Consider the following 16,355-nt stretch of genomic DNA (forward strand, 5'->3'; position numbering starts at 1 on the left):
CAGTCAAACTTGAATTTAATGAAACTCTGGAATCAAGAATCTAGTGATGGCCATGAAACCATTGTTGATTGGTGTGAAAAACCTATCTGATTCACTGATGTCCTTTAGGAAAGGAAACTGCCACTCTTACCTCATCTGGCCTACATATGTCTCCAGACATATGTGGTTGACTCATAATTGCCCGTTGGGCAATAAATGCTGGCAGAGCCAATGATGCCCACATTCTGTGAATTAATAAGAAAATACATAGTTCTGAGTGCCAAAATTTATAACTCAATTAACATCCCTGAAATAAATGCAAGGATTCTTAATTTCAAACACATTGTAGTTTGTGGGAACTTGACATGCAGAAATGAGATGTCATGTTTCCTACATTTGAACAGTGCCTACGTAATGAAATAGTTTATTAGCTGTACATGTGCATTGGGGTGTTCTGATGTTATGAAGTGCAATATATAAATGCAAGTTTTTATTTAGTAGAGGAAAGGAATCAGATATCTGATCAAACCTTGGAGCGGTGGGTACCATTGATTGTGGAGAGTGCAGCCCAACAGTGTTTAATACACTGGTGGTGAATGGCTAAACCAGTATATGCCAGGAAGGCCAAAGTCAAGGATGTAGCGATAGGAGCGCTGCCAAAGCTGCTCACTGGGCTAAGTGGCCTACTTTGGTTCCTATATTCCCTTGTTTGTATGCCAAAGGAATCTCGAGGATGTAGAGAGAGCAAAGGGTTTGCAGGGAGCAAGGTTATGGCACAGATCAACAGCCGTAGAAGTATTTAAGTGGATGGAAATCCAAAGGTGAAGCCGTTGGCAGTCTGAAATTGCAGTTGTATCTTTGATTCTAGCTTCTTTGAACTTTAGTTACTCCACCAACTTCAGCCATACCTTTAGCTATCTAGTACCTCAGCCCTGAAATTCCCTTCTTAAACCTCTCCTCCTCTTTACTTCCCTCTCCTCCTTTACGATGCTCTTTAAAACACAGATTTTTCACCAAGCTTTTGGACACCTGTCTTTAAATGTATTAATATCAAATTTCATCTGATTATATCCACTTGAAGCACCTCAGTGCACTTAAGCCTTTTTAAGGTGCTATATAAATGCAAGTTGTTCTTGTATGTATTTTAGGAGAGAGTTGTTTCCAGAGACAGATAAGAAAGATTTGCAATTGGAAATGGGTTTCTTTTGACGAGAAGGATGTGAGTGGCTAAAGATACAAGCAAAAGGATGAAGATGGTCTTGTCATTGGTTGAGACCATTGGATCGAATAGGCCAAATGATATGGCAAGTTTGAAGGAGTGGTGAATATGGGTAGGAGAGCTGGTATAGTGGGAGATGTTTCAGAAGGACAAAGACAAATTCAGATGGGGATTATAAAAATCAGAACATCTTGAAGGAATTTGGGATCTGAATTGGAAGATGGAAGGAAATGTGGATTTTAAAGGGATTGGGAAGATAGTGAGGTGCTCAAAGAAGGAAAAAATGCCATTGCAGCAGGACAGAGAAACTCATTCCTAAATACACAGTTTACGTCTGTCAAATGAGAGAGGTAAGAGTCAATTGGGACAGACTATGAGCACTTATATGTATATGTAGCTCAGTTTGCAAGGTAACAATGGTCCAGAGAGCAACATGTAGAAACCTCATTTCTAAGCACAGGTCCTGAGATGCAGGGTAAATGGCAACACAGTGAACTTAATGGTTGAGGCCTATTTTGGTGTTGTACCTTCTATACAGGGCTGATTTTTAACTGCAAGTGGGTGGATTTTTAATGTGTTAAAATCTCAGTGTATTTCTCACTATATTCCGACTAATGTCCTGAATGGAGTCCTTTAATAAACAATTCTGCTGTGGTGCGTAATTCCAGCTATAGCTTGAAGACTGTTTAGACTATTTGAACTCCTGACATTTGTTTAAATCACTCTTAAAATCTGAGGCTTGAAGCTACTCACTTGGCCTGAGGGAAGATAAGAAGATATGGACTTAATTCCTTATAGCTGTTTTAATCTATTTGGAAGTTTATTCTGTCCTACTTCGCTGGAAGTGACACCTACATTAAATTTAAAATAAGTGATGCCTGTAGGCAGGTGTAGTAAGACTGGGTTTGTTGGGAAAGTTTATGGTGGAGTTATTAAATAGTTTCATTGTTCCACATGGAGGGTTCAATTGGTGTTGATGAATGGACGCCGGAAAAGGGATTTTATTCCAAGTGTGTGGTAGTTTTGTTGTCAGCTTGTCCACACATTAAATCCTACAAACACTCCAACACAACATACATTGCAGCTGTCTGTTCCTCATTCCTTTCAGCTTTAGTGCAAGGGACGTCAGAGTATTTATAAAGATTTAAGTTGCACCATCTCCTTTAAGAAGATCAGTTTCTAGAAGCAATACAATAAATTAGATGATCACATCACATTTTGCTCTGCAAATTATTTTTTTCACCACAGGATCTTATTTGCAAATTATTGCATTTTGATAGTACCTATAAGCAAGTGGTAAAGGTATTGCTGTAAAGTCCAAACCTCACTGAGCTGCATTTGTTTTCACCTTTCTCACTTTCAGCACCAGGCACAATTTGCCCTATCTTCTCACTTTCCTATTCTGCATCTCATTTTCCTCCATTCCATTCTCTCTCTCTCTCTCTTCCCTTCCTTTCTTGTCTGTTTCTGCTCCAGCTCTTTCCAATCTCCTCCCCCCATTGTCTTTCCATTGTCCCCTCATACCTTCCCACATTCCTCTGTTTCCCCTTTTTCTCTCTCCTTCCTTTATTCTCTCGTTCTCTTCATTCCTCCCCCCGGTCCATTCTTTATCCAGCTATCACCTCTCTCTTTCTCTCTTGTTTGTCCATTTCACTGACTCTATGTTCTCCTTCTCCTTTTGTCTCTGTTTTCCCTTTTGCCATGTCCCCTCTCCCCACTGCGGATGTACACAATGTATTCACAGCTTTTGTGTTTTTTAAACAGGGTCCTCCGTGGCTGATGACTGGGGACCCCAATGTTCCCGTGGTACCACCTGGATTCAGCCCCACTGCCCAAAAGCCAGAAGCTGTAGTGCATGCAATGAAGGTAAAGCGCTGTAGCCTTGTCTTCCCCTCAATAAACACATTGAAAGAAAACTGGTCCTCCACAAAGGTGCAGACTTAACAATTAATGGAAGTAACGACTAAAACAATACTGAGGCAGCTTTATTTTACTCAGTCTCTGTGAACCGGGGGACCAAAAAACCTTTGTTCCTCATATCTAGAAAGAGATTGAGGTCTGCAGAGACTAAACCTTGTGATCCTTAATCTGATTAATAAAGATAATCAGTGACTACCCAGCCAGTCTCATTCCAATCACCTAAGGCTAAATAATCGTTGAAATAATGCAAAGAAATGGCATCTTCTTTCCTCAAAATTTATTCTTGTTTTGTTCACAATGTTGTCATTTTTCACTGTGGTGCCTAGTGCCCTCTCTCTCTCTCTCTATCTCTCTGTCTCACTTTCTCCTCTCCCATGAGCCCTTACCTGGCTCATTCTTCTCATTCTTAACTCCAGCTGGGAGAGATAGCTGATTTAAAAAGAGGCCTCTGTAATTCTCTGGATTAGTTGAAAGAAGAGCCACACCCGATCAATAGGTGTTTTGTGCACACTTACTCCCTCGTGTTCTTAAACCTATTCCTCACCAAGAACATAAATACAGGTCATTACAAACCTTTGTCTGACGGATGCCTTCCCGCTTGCATTAATCGTGCACCTGCTGCTCACGTGTTGTTGCCTCCATTGTGTGGGAAAGTGATAACTTTGTGAGATCCTTAATGTTCTGTTGCCTCCCCTTCTCCTCCTCAATCTCATGGATTCCCACAGACTGAAGAGGAAATTCCTCGCATAGGATTTAAAGGGGCCACTATGATATGATGAACGAACAAATTTAATTCTATTTTTATTATATTTTAATCTTTATAGAGTTAAAAATCACACAACACCAGGTGATAGTCCAACAGGTTTAATTGGAAGCACACTAGCTTTCGGAACACCATCTCTTCATCAGGTGGTAGTGGAGGGTTGAGCCCTCCACTACCACCTGATGAAGGAGCAACGCTCCGAAAGCTAGTGTGCTTCCAATTAAACCTGTTGGACTATAACCTGGTGTTGTGATTTTTAACTTTCTACACCCCAGTCCAACACTGGCACCTCCAAATCATTAAGCTTTATAGGATGCTTGGACTTTTTTAACGCAATGTTTTGATGCTATTTCCTTCCTCTACAGCTGGATCTACTCCTTTATAATTCAGGATCACTATGTTCATTTACACAGAGATTTGCCTACTGAGGTGAATGGCAGGGATTCAGGCACAGTTTCAGCAAACTGCTCCCCTCCCTTCATAATTCCCATTCAAAAGCCCCTTTGCTGGTCACAATGCTGCGTCTCTGAAGCAGCAATTCAGAAAATGGAGCTTTGAAGAAACCACAAACTTGCTTCATTTCCTTTCAAGGGGTTAATAAATTAGCCAGTGCTCCCCAGATCCCTTTCCACAAAAACTAGAAACCAGTGTCTTTATTGCTAAAGCCTTCACAGGTACCACATTGTTTTAAACCAAAATGCATTCAAAATCTTCATTGCTATGAATATTGGAGCTCAAGTTAGTTGTGAGAAGGAAGGTTTTCCATTGCAAATATGTCTCTGTGAAAGGGCCAGTGAAAACCTGGAACTCTCTCTCTCTCACCTTTTTCTCTGCTCACCACACAAAATAAAAATGCTGTTGACCCGGGAGTCTGGAGGAAAATTGGAAACTGATTTGTTTCAATTTTGTTAGACAAATGTGTTAAAGATTACAGTACAAAAGCACGTGTTGAAATAATGATCAGCCATGATCTAATTGATTGGAAGAAAGGCTGGAGGGGCTAAATGACCTATTTCAGCTCCTGATGTGTGTTTCGCCTCATGAATATTGTCCTTTATTCCATTCCATTGACCTCAGCAGAGCACAGTGTGGATTGAGCTGTATATCAGGCAAGCAGTATCATAATCCTCTTATGAATTTACTACCCAAACCACTGTTCCACCCTATTAATATTTTTTGATGCTACATTCAAGTTTAAAATGTCATTTCTTTTTCAAAGTTATTTAAATCTTCATCTCCATCCTGTCCCCAAGGCATGGCTCATGCTGAGGTACTAACCCTCCATGCCAGTGCTCCCAAGTTATTTCTGATTGACATTATTTCTGATTTCTGAGATACCACAGGGAGCTGTATCCACTGGAAATCTGGTTCGGCAAGTGGGCAATACTTCAGAATGACGAGAAAGAATTTTTAAAACGTGTAATGTTTTAAGAACTTGTTCATGGGACATGAGCAACTCTGGATATGCCATGATTGATATGGGGGATCTTGGTGAATGAACACCAGCAGACTGCTATTGGAGGTCATTGCAATCACCTCAAATGTTCAAATGTGAGTTTCCTCTTCATGCCTGATAAATCAGTCAACACATGGTCGTGTGAGGCATTGAACCAAGGCATGTCCTGTGTCACTTATTTCTTCAATGTGTGCTGCCTGAACCAACTGAATTCTCCATGGGAATAATTAGAAAGCTAGGTTTTTGTGTTCCGGATATGAAAATCCTAACCAGACACAGTTAATATTTCCATGTAACTGGAAAGAGTTGATTTCTGGAATATATGTGATTTAAAGTTTCTTCATTGTTAACTTGATGTACGTTTGCATTTCCAGGTCCTGGAAGTTCACGACAACCTGGATAGACAGTTGCCAGAAGACTGCGAACATGATGACTTGAGTGAGAAGGAGAAGGCCATTGTTCGGGAGATGTGTAATGTAAGGATTCTGTTGTCTTAGCAATGTGATCTGATACCATAGCAACACAATATCAAATAACAATGCCTGTTTTCAGTGCAATGGGGATATACACAAGGAAGTTACATTGAGGAAATAAAAGAAACAAAGCTTTAGGTAAGAGTTCGGCTTTCTGCAGTAGCGTTAAGTTAATTTATAATGAATTAGCAGCTGGTTAACATCTCCTGATCTTTATTTTTGTTGATGTAGGATGAATTGGGAAAGTTGTGAAACAAGCTGCTAATTCAGAATGGCCAAACTTGCGCTTTCACACAAAGTCAAACTCTTCCCCCTTATGTTTATTCTGCATTGAAACACAGCTTGTTATTAAAGTCCATACTCAACACAATGTTTTAAAAAACTGACAGTATGATTCACATGATCTGTTTTAAATCAGAAAATGCGGGGAACACTCAACAATGTGGGCAGAATCTGTAGTGAGGAATTGAATTAACGTTTCAGGTCAAAAGCACTGACTTCAGAACATTACATGGTCGCTGTTGTGATCTGTAGCTCAACCTCCTGATGAAGGGCTTTTGCCCGAAATGTCGATTTCGCTGCTCGTTGGATGCTGCCTGAACTGCTGTGCTCTTCCAGCACCACTAATCCAGTATTTGCTTTCCTGCATCTGCAGTCATTGTTTTTACCTGGTTACTACAGAAGCAGGTGACTTCAGATGGGATAGAGGCAAAAGCACAGCAATTGGCTTTAGCATCCCTGGGCACTGTAATTTTGACCAGTATCCTCTTACATGATTGGTACCCATCAGTTACACTGGAATCATAATTGAGGATAGGATCACATTTAGCAGTGATTGTCCATATTTTTGGATAACCTGGCAACACACTGCATCCAGACTGTTACTTGGTGAGATACCACAGGGAGCTGTATCCACTGGAAATCTGGTTCGGCAAGTGGGCAATACTTCAGAATGATGAGAAAGAATTTTTAAAACGTGTTTTAAGAACTTGTTCATGGGACATGAGCAACTCTGGATATGCCATGATTTATCCCCTATCCCCAATGGCCCTTGAGAAAGTAGTGTTCAGCTGTCTCATGATCTGCTGCAGTTCTTGAGATGTAGGCACACCCACAGTACTCTTAGGAAGGGAATTCCTGGTAATATAGTTCCAAGTCATGAAGATATTTGTCTTGGAAGGAAACTTGTAGGTGGTGGTGTTCCTATCTATCCTTGTCATTCTGACAGATAGAGTTTTTGCTATGGGTGCTGACAAAGGAGTTCATGAGTTTTTAAAATGTTGTTTAAGGCCTTTCAATTACCTTAATTTCTATATCAGAAACACTATAGGAAGAAGAAACTATTTACAATGGTCATAAACAAACTGACCGACAGAACAGGCTCATGGGACTGAATGGCCTACTCCACTTCCTAAGTTCCTTCCAATAATGGTGTGTTCAAAGGACAGAAAGACAAACTGTGAAAAATTTTGGACAAGTGAGTTGCTTTCCAAATAGTTTTGAATTGTGAATTTGAATTGTCTACCTTTCAGGTGGTCTGGCGGAAGCTTGGAGATGCAGCTGGTTCGAATCCTTCCATCAGGCAACACCTCTCGGGTAATCAGTTTAAGGGACCGTTGTAGTGCTATTCCCTGCAGCGCCTGGACTTTGCAGACTTGCAACAAGGATAGAGAGAGAGAGGGAGAGACGTCCTCATTGCAGCAAGACATAAGTGGAAAGAATAGAACTTCTGAGAAGTGTAATCCTGGCCATTGGCTCAACATGGCTCTACCTACAATGTGAAGAAGGATGCTGACGTGTGCCTATAGTGATGGAGAGTTCACTATGTACTGACCACAAAGCAAATGTAAATTACTTGTTATGTACAGCTGACTGTAATTGCCAGTCTGGTGAGCTGAGCTACACAGTATGCTACAGTTACATGAGCCTGTGTAGAGAGATTAATTGAAGTTCTTTGGTCACTGAATAATGTCAAATAACTTTACCTCCACCCCCACCTCTGTGACTGTCTTATCCATATCAGATTGATATGATGCCATTATTAGCAAACGCAAACATTTTTAATGTAGTTTCCTTAATATGGGGTGGACAATATTTCTGGGAGAAAATAAACAAATCCTCGTACTAGCAATGTGAAAGGGGTCATTTTCCATGTGCAGGAATACCTGGTTCTCAGTACACATGCGTGCCACTTTCACTGAATGAGCCTGTAACCAGCTTTATGTCATTGACCAGTGCAGTCTGAAGCCAACAGAACAGAATATCCGGAAGTATTCAAATGATGGAATTTTCAATGTTTAAAGAGTGTAGCCTATTAAGGAGAAACCATTTTCTTAAAGGGACAGTATTCTTTTCAATGACTAGGATTTCCCTCGTCAGCTTTTGCTCTGTATTGAAAACTTTGAGGAAATTATTTCTTTCAGCCCCCACTGTAAATTGTAGTTGCAGTCTTGCACCATGATTGTTTCCTATGCCTCTATTATGATGCACATTGTCACAAATTGTGTACTGTTTGGAGCATAAAATACAACTGAAACTTATGCAGTAATATTCATCCATCACTAGCAATTTTGAAGTAAATGTGTGTAGCACAATATTTTGCTCTGTAAAATAAGTTTTATCATCCAAAATCACTCATGCTGTTTCACTGAAAGGCTTGCCTGAAATTTTTGCTACTTTACTTTTTGAAGCCCAGGTCAGTGATCAGATGGAAATTGTTTCTTTCCACAGAAGGTGGCTTGGGATTAAAATGGTAACAGAGGGAAAATTATTCAATGTCACGTAGTATTATTGCAAGCTGTGGGCTTGGGAATGACACAGTGCCAATTACTCTGTGTCCAACTGACTCAACTAAGAGGTGTATGAGTTCAGCACTGGTTTTTAACTGAACCTCAACTGTGTGATGCAGATATTCAGGAATGCTATTTCCAACTGAATCAAGAATGCACATGAAAGATAGCCTATCAGCAAACTAAGGAAGTTCGATTCCATAACATAAATGAAGATTTGTTAAACTTGTAAATTTTTAGACATTAAACATTGCTTAAGAGAAGACGTGAAGTTGAAATATTTTGTCTTGCACTCATCAGAACTAGAATGCGAGAAACAGACTTGTAAAAAGCAACATTAATTTATGCAGCATGAAACGTGGATTGTTTGAGCCATAGTTGGCATTCAAATGTGACATGGGTGGTTCACTGTTAATCTTAATTCTCAGACTTGGCATGCACTCTATCTCATAATGTATAAAAAGGTGCCCCTTTTTCAAATCTGTTTCTTACATTGCTGAATAAAAAATGACTAATCTACAAGTTTCTGAACCACTTTCAACCTAAACCCTCTGCAAACAATTGCTTTAATTTGTTTTAATGCAGATTATTAATGTCAGTCTTCAATGCAGGCAAAAGACAACAGATTGAACTTGTTTCTGCCTGCACCTGATTTGACTTTATCGTCACTTGACTGCCATTCCCAAGTGATGTTCGGTTGGGATTGTGTTTATTTTACTAGTTTGAACTTGCTTCCCTGTTAACTGATACATCTCCAGTGTAATCTGATTCTGGCACTTCTGAGATGAGAATCTAAAACAAATTGTCAGAAATTAAGCATTAGTTATGCAGGCAAGGTTTGCTGGATTTTATCTTAAGTTTTTCATAAATAGCTACTCCCCACTAGCAAAACATCAGTTGGATCCTGAAGTTTGTGTAGTGCTGTTCACATAATACTCAAATTGGATCTTTACTGGAAGGAGGAATATGGTTGACCTTCAGTGTTTTGAGTGTAATTGTACACTTGACCATATAAAACAAGTCTGTAGGTGTGACCTGTAACCCATTCTCTGTTGGTTATTGATTGACATAGACATTGAGGGAATTATTGTTAGTATGTGATAAACAACTGCTGTGAGGAGGTGGGATATTTTTCTCAGGTTAAGGTTTCCCTTATTTTGCTGTGAACCTGCTATTGTTCCTTGGTGAGCCTTTTGTGCTGACAATAGACTGGATTAAAACTTTTGACAGAACTAAACTAAGGTGCTTAATATAATCTAAGATTCACAAACTGGTGGAGCATTTGGAGCTTTTAAAGGCATCAGGGCTGAGGTGGCTTGACAATATTTTGTCACTGGGCCAATTCTAGGTAATGTCCTCTTCCGGAAAGAGCTTCCAGTCATCAAAGCAGGGAACTGTAACATTTTAATTAGAATCTGATTACTGATCAGACCAGAATTCTGAAAATCTAATTCCAAAGGCAGTTGTATATTATTTGAGCATGTTAACTGCCTTGTAACTGTACCATCCATAGCATTCTTTAAACTCGTGAGCATTTTCCCTTTACCTCAGAATTTTGTAATGTAATGTGCTATACACTGGAATATGAGTAATACCCAACTTAATTGTTTTCTAACAGTATAAATTTTTATTATGATTGCAGTATAAATTTAGCATATTCATGTGTGTGTGTATATATATCTCTTTTTAAAAAAATATTGCTGAAATTAATCACAGAGGAAGTAAAGATTCAATACCACTCATTGATTCTTGTAATTTGATTGTTGAAGTTTGACCATTTGCCAAGATTCTTCGTTAAAACAGCATCACATTCAGCTATCATGCTGTCACTACCAAAAGAAATTGGTCAAAAAATAATATAGTCCCCTTGGTCTAATAGGGTGAATTCGAAAAACTTCTTCCTGACTTCACCCTCCCTTCAATTGATTGCTTCTCACCCTTTTCGTTTTCACTGGTGACATACTGCAGACAATGTTCATGATTTATTGATGTGGATTGATTCTTCTTTGAGACACAGATCCCTTTTTAACCAAATTGACCCTGTCCAGAAGTAAGTAACGAACAGCATCAAGACTTGCAGTATGGCTCTTTAGCATATTTTAATTTTAAAACAACCTCCTTTCCATGTAGAGTCAAAAACAGAAATTGCTGGAAAAGCCCAGCAGGTCTGGCAGCATCTGTGGAGAAAAATCAGAGTTCATGGAATCATAGTGTGGAAGCAGGTCGTTTGGCTCAATCAAGTCCGCACTAACCCTCTGAAGAGCATGCCGTCCAAATTTCCCATGGTCAATCCACCTTGCCTGCATATCTTAGGAGGTAACCCATGCAGACATGGGGAGAACTCCACAGAGGCAGTTGCCTGAGGCTAGAATTGAACCCAGGTCCCTGGCACTGTGAAGCAGCAGTGCTAACCACTGACCCAGCATGCCCCTTTTTTTGAGGGAGGATCACTTGACCTGAAATGTTAATTATGATTTCTCTGCACAAATGCTGCTAGACCTGCTGAGCTTTCCCAGCAGTTTCTGTTTTTGTCTCTGATTTACAGCATCTTTTGGTTTTTATTTCCTTTAAATGTACTAATTTTGCTTAAATTCAATGTCATTTTGCAAACAGAAACAAAATCAGAAATTGCTGGGGAAACTCCGTAGGTCTGACAGCATTTGTGCAGAGAAAGCAGAGTTAATGTTTCCGGTGCAGTGACCCTTCTCGAGAACTAGCTGTGAAGTAGGGTCACTAGACCTGAAACATTGATTCTGCTTTTGTTTTTGTTTCCAGTATCCACAGTTCTTTATTTTCCAGTCACTGTTTTGACTAATTTCATTTCTGCCGACTTGATTTTTATGGCTGCAGGATGAACATTAGTAAAACTAGAAGAATAAAAGCTCTTAAAACGTCCAACAGAATTTGTTGTGATGCTTTTCCATTGCCCTAGTGTTGGAACAAGTTTAAAAATGCATGCTTTCTTACATGGTGACTCTTAAATAAAACCAGGAAGCCACAGCAGACTCATCAGCATCTGAAAAAGAAAAACATTTGAATAGTAAGTGGAGGTACTCAATCAGAACTCTGATAATTTGGTTCCCTGAGTTTCTTTTTAATTGATCAGTTTGTTAATTACAACTGGTGAGCATGAGGCAAGTGTCTTTGAAAACAATTGGATCTTAAGCACATTAAACTGGTAGAATATAAGCAACAATCTGGTAATTAACTGACATGGCCTGGGTGATTAATCCCCCTCCTTTAGTTCAGTTAGTTAGTTCCACAAACTGATTCACCTATTGTTATTGGCACTTTATTACCAAAAGGAGAAAGTGATACTTAAGTTCGTACAGACAACATTTTGTTGTGGTTTACATATAATACAGTGAGGAGAAGCTAAATTGATTTTTTTTTAAATGGAGGAGTCCTCATTTGAAATAATTGGGCAAATGTGGGGTTGATCTCCAAATCAGATTTCCAAAATCCTTCTGAGGTTGTCATAAATTTGGACAGTTGGTAATTTGCTAATATGGCAATCCATTGCTCGAAAATAGCGATTCTGAGTGCAGGACTGTTCGGGTGTTTTTAAAGTTTAAGGTACCTTTTGTCATGTATCTGGCCATGCGTTGTGTGGATTGTTTTGGGTAATGTTCCCATTTCTGAATCCTTTGATTGCTACAATACTGTAGCCGTCACACTAAAACTATTGTCAAAACTAATTAAAGGTAGGTCTAATGGACACCTTAAACCCAGCTTTTTCAGTGTAAGGCTAGTTTCAGAGAAAATAGATCATCTTATTATTCTATGACTTGAGACTGGATCTGCATCATAGGGTGGGCAAACTGTATGAGGAGTCTAGTTGCTCTGATGGTGTTAGGTGATACAATATTATGATCAATAAGCATCATTCTGGAACATGTTCCATCAGTGAATCTGAGCATTAATCTTTGTACCTGGCACAGTAGGGTGTTTAGATTGAGGATGATTTATTTGAAAATATATTTGAAAGGTTCCTGGTTAATTAACTGCAACTGTTGATCTCTACAGCCCCTTTATAATTCCAATTCCCACTTTCTGTGGTTCGTCAATAAATCATTTTGATTGGGTTTTCTTTCACCATTTACAAGAAATGATAAAAATGAGTTATCCTTACTCAAGTTGTTATTAATCATTTCCCTCAGTAGGTTGCCTAATAGGTGTCTAATGGAAATGGTTTTGCTATTGTGAGAATCTGCAGCCTGTGGATATTTTTTCTGTGCAACAACGTCTGTAATAAATCTTTGAATTGTAAGTGCTTTAAAGAAGTACTTAACAGCAGTTCCCGGATGACCTGCAGAGCAAAGGTGCTCATTGTTATATCATTAACCTGCACAGATCAGAACTTTCCAGGTTTAATCTCTGAAATTCTCCCTCACAAAAGATTATGGAACCTTCAAGAGCAAGATTGACTGATGTTTTATTGTTGGGTTAGGAATATTCATCTGTTCTTAAAATGGATCAACCATGAACTAATTGAGAGCCGAGATGGCCTCTTCCTGTTCCTTTGATCTCTGTCTCGATAGGGACATGACCGGTTTCCCCTCGGGTTGTTGAGATGTGGAATTCCTATTCCCAATCATGGACCAGTGACTTCTGTTGGAAATCGCAGACCACAAGGTCTTGCTGAGTTTAAATAACCCACAACATAGTTTCACAGATTGAAGAATGATTTGGAGATGCCGGTGTTGGACTGGGGTGTACAAAGTGAAAAATCACACAACACCAGGTTATAGTCCAACAGGTTTAATTGGAAGCACTAGGCTTTCAGAGCGCTGCTCCTTCATCAGGTGGTCGACAACCACTGATGCAGGAGCAGCACTCCGAAAGCTAGTCCGACCAATTAGAACTGTTGTACTATAACCTTGTGTGATTTTTAAGATTCAAGATGGCAGCTTAGAGCAATCAGTTCCTTGGGGAGTAGAACCTCTCACATGTCTGTGTCGTCAGGAGCAGAGGAGAGAGAATTTTGCAAAACAAAAATGCAGCTCGTTTTGTTGACATTTTTTTACCCAATTCTCTGGTCACTAATTTTTAGAGAAGTTGAGCCAGCTCTTATCCTGACTCCTTGTTTGTAGAGCACATCAGAAGGCATTAGTATCTTCACAGGAGTTAAATCTCATTGCTCATTCTCTTCACGTTTCACAGTGTTAGTTACTAGTTCACAGGTATTCTTTTGCTATTCAAGGCCTATTGACTTTCATAGGGCTGTTGCACCACAGTGATTGTGTCTGTACCTCTGGAACAAATGGCCTGGGTTCAGGTTCCACCTGGTCTGGAGATGTGGAATAACATCTCAAAAAAGATTGTTCAGAAAATATCTCAAATTATGTTGTAGTGGAAATCTGAAAATTAGCAAATGAGCAATAAGAAACACACATATTTGTATAAATCAGAATGATTAAGATGTCTAAAGCATTTCCTATTGGAAGGTTCTTCTATTTGTTGTGGTTAGAAATCCTGGCTCAAATCCAGCAAGCACCTAATTATATCAACTCCTTACAAGTTCAACAACCTTCCCAATGCTGAAGATGTCAATAACTTTTAGCAAAGGTGACCTGATAGAAGTGAGACTCTGTTGGCTGTTGTGAGAGTACATTCTGAATTGGTAAATATCATCCCCTGCAGAGAAGCTCCTTGCATATAAACATAGGACAAGAGGAGGCAAGGAGCGACAGCCAGGCTCTCTGTTACTCACCCAATCTGTTTGATCTGACGATCCTCGTCTATATTGCAAGCTTGTAGGGAGCAAAAATCTGGGGAGAGAAATAGAACCAATTGCCACTTTTTTAAAAATTCTGAGAAATATATCTTGAACTCCCAAAGCAATCATGTATCTTTAATATTTATCTGTGTTGTTATCACTAGATACACAACCTATTCCCGCACCCCTCTATGTGTCTCAAAGCCATTGGGAAATTGAAACCTCTTTACTCATCTTGGTAGAGACAAACGTCTCAAAATTCACTTTCTACATTATTTCATATTATTTTAGCACCCTAATCTGTATAAGAAATCTGTTAGGGTGCCGAATTTTTATTTACACATATGCATGTTACCTGCAGATTCTGAACGTTTAGTTTCACATTGAGCCTGGAACAAAAACTGAACCGAACATTAACTGTGTTTTATACCAGGACATGGAAAAACCGAGGTAGCAAGTGAAGAAAATTACGGTTGTAAACTTTACTCCCTATGGTGCAATATTAGTAGGCTTGTAGCAATTGTCTGTATTTGAATAAATGCAGGTATATGGTGCAGTTAATCAATTGTGAGATTCTGCAGACTGGACTGTCTTTGTTGTTAAGCTGTGTGTGAAAGGTCGCTTCTGATGAGAACTATACAGAAAAGGACAACAATCTGATTTCAAGACAAATCACTTTCGGTTAAATAATTGGCTCTGTATTTTTTGTTTAATCTTCTGATACGACATTGCTTTATGCATTGATGAGTTCAATTTCTGAGAAGTTTAGAAGTTTAATCTGGTTATACATTTCGATGATGTGTTGCGGATTCTACTAGTTGTCTGTAAAGTCAGGGGGAAATCTTTCTTTTCCCATTCCCAGATTTTTTTTCTTGCTTCATGAATAGGCCACACAGATCATAATGGGGCACAAGGTTCAGATGGTTATGCATGAGTAGAGGCTGCAAAAAGAAAGCACTGGCTGAACATGAAACATTATTTTTCTTCCTGAGTAACAAAGATTTTTAAAAGGTTTGCAAAGACTGAGATTACGCGCTTCCAAATAATCTGGTTATACCATCAGAGCAAAATTGTGTGATGGAGGGGGAATCCTGCAACCGATCACTTCTAACTCAACCACGCCTCTTGAAGAAGCTGCATTGGGGGTAGCATAAGTGTTTCAGGGCAAGGAGTGAGACAGGAGGTAGATATTTTTTTAAAATTAAGAACTTTTTTTTTCCTGAGGGAATTATCAGTAGATAGGTACATGTATAAAGAAAAACTAGAACAGTGCAGAATAAGAGTAGATGAACTGTGAATATAAAAGATGGATATTTTGATAAGATTGTGAAGCGACCATGTTAACTACTGTACTTGAGCACAATTGCAACTGAAGGTTTGTTGTGGAACTTGTGATGAGGAAATTCCTGCGGTTATTTTATCTGCTGTGTATGTGTGCGCGTGCTGACTCTGTAAACTGTAATGAACGCTGCTGTTTTTGACTGCTCTTTCTGTACATATTGAAAGCTCAATGGGCCTGGCATGGATTTGTAACCTCAATAGAACACACCATTTATTCCCCCACCCCAAAGTGTACTTTTTTAAAAAATAACAATTTTAGTCTCAGAGTTTAGTTAAACAATAAAAGGAAATATGTCTCATAAGAGCTGTTAGATGACTTTCAGACAAAATAAAACCTACCAATTTGTTGTGCAGTGATGTGTCTTCCTTTTTCAAACATCTAAAGATAACGTCTCCATTAGGGTGTGCTAACTCATCCTTTCATTGCAAACACTCCATCCCAGCTACACCTTGTCCAATCAAGCATTTCTTTACTTCTGGTGCTGTACCCAAAAGGACCATCCCAGCTACCAATCACCTGTATCTTGAAGGAGTCTTTCCTGACGCTAGTACCCAGCATTACCAGTTCATATTAAAATCTAACTTGTCTTATGTTTGCCACTGACTTAACTTACAAGCTACAACGAAAGATTTTTTTGTGTGTGAACTGTCCCACTTTTTTTTCAAAAAAAGGTTCAGTTTATTCTTTGACTTTGG

The 16,355-nt window shown here is 39.2% G+C and overlaps 1 protein-coding gene across 2 annotated transcripts in view; it reads left to right on the plus strand.

Annotated features, from left to right (window-relative positions):
* ccdc85ca (coiled-coil domain containing 85C, a) overlaps positions 1 to 16,012 on the plus strand; it is a 244,521-nt gene extending 228,509 nt beyond the window's left edge. Inside the window, exons 4-6 of one of the 2 annotated variants that reach the window (XM_072568246.1) lie at positions 2,963 to 3,064; positions 5,712 to 5,813; positions 7,343 to 16,012. In XM_072568246.1, coding sequence (XP_072424347.1) covers positions 2,963 to 3,064; positions 5,712 to 5,813; positions 7,343 to 7,432 — 294 coding nt within the window. In that variant the 3' untranslated portion in view covers positions 7,433 to 16,012. The remainder of the gene's footprint in view (positions 1 to 2,962; positions 3,065 to 5,711; positions 5,814 to 7,342) is intronic. The other variant, XM_072568247.1, reaches the window with a different exon arrangement.
* The last annotated feature ends 343 nt before the right edge of the window (positions 16,013 to 16,355 follow it).

This window comes from Chiloscyllium punctatum, chromosome 4 (assembly GCF_047496795.1).
Source record: "Chiloscyllium punctatum isolate Juve2018m chromosome 4, sChiPun1.3, whole genome shotgun sequence".
Lineage (NCBI taxonomy): Eukaryota > Metazoa > Chordata > Chondrichthyes > Orectolobiformes > Hemiscylliidae > Chiloscyllium > Chiloscyllium punctatum.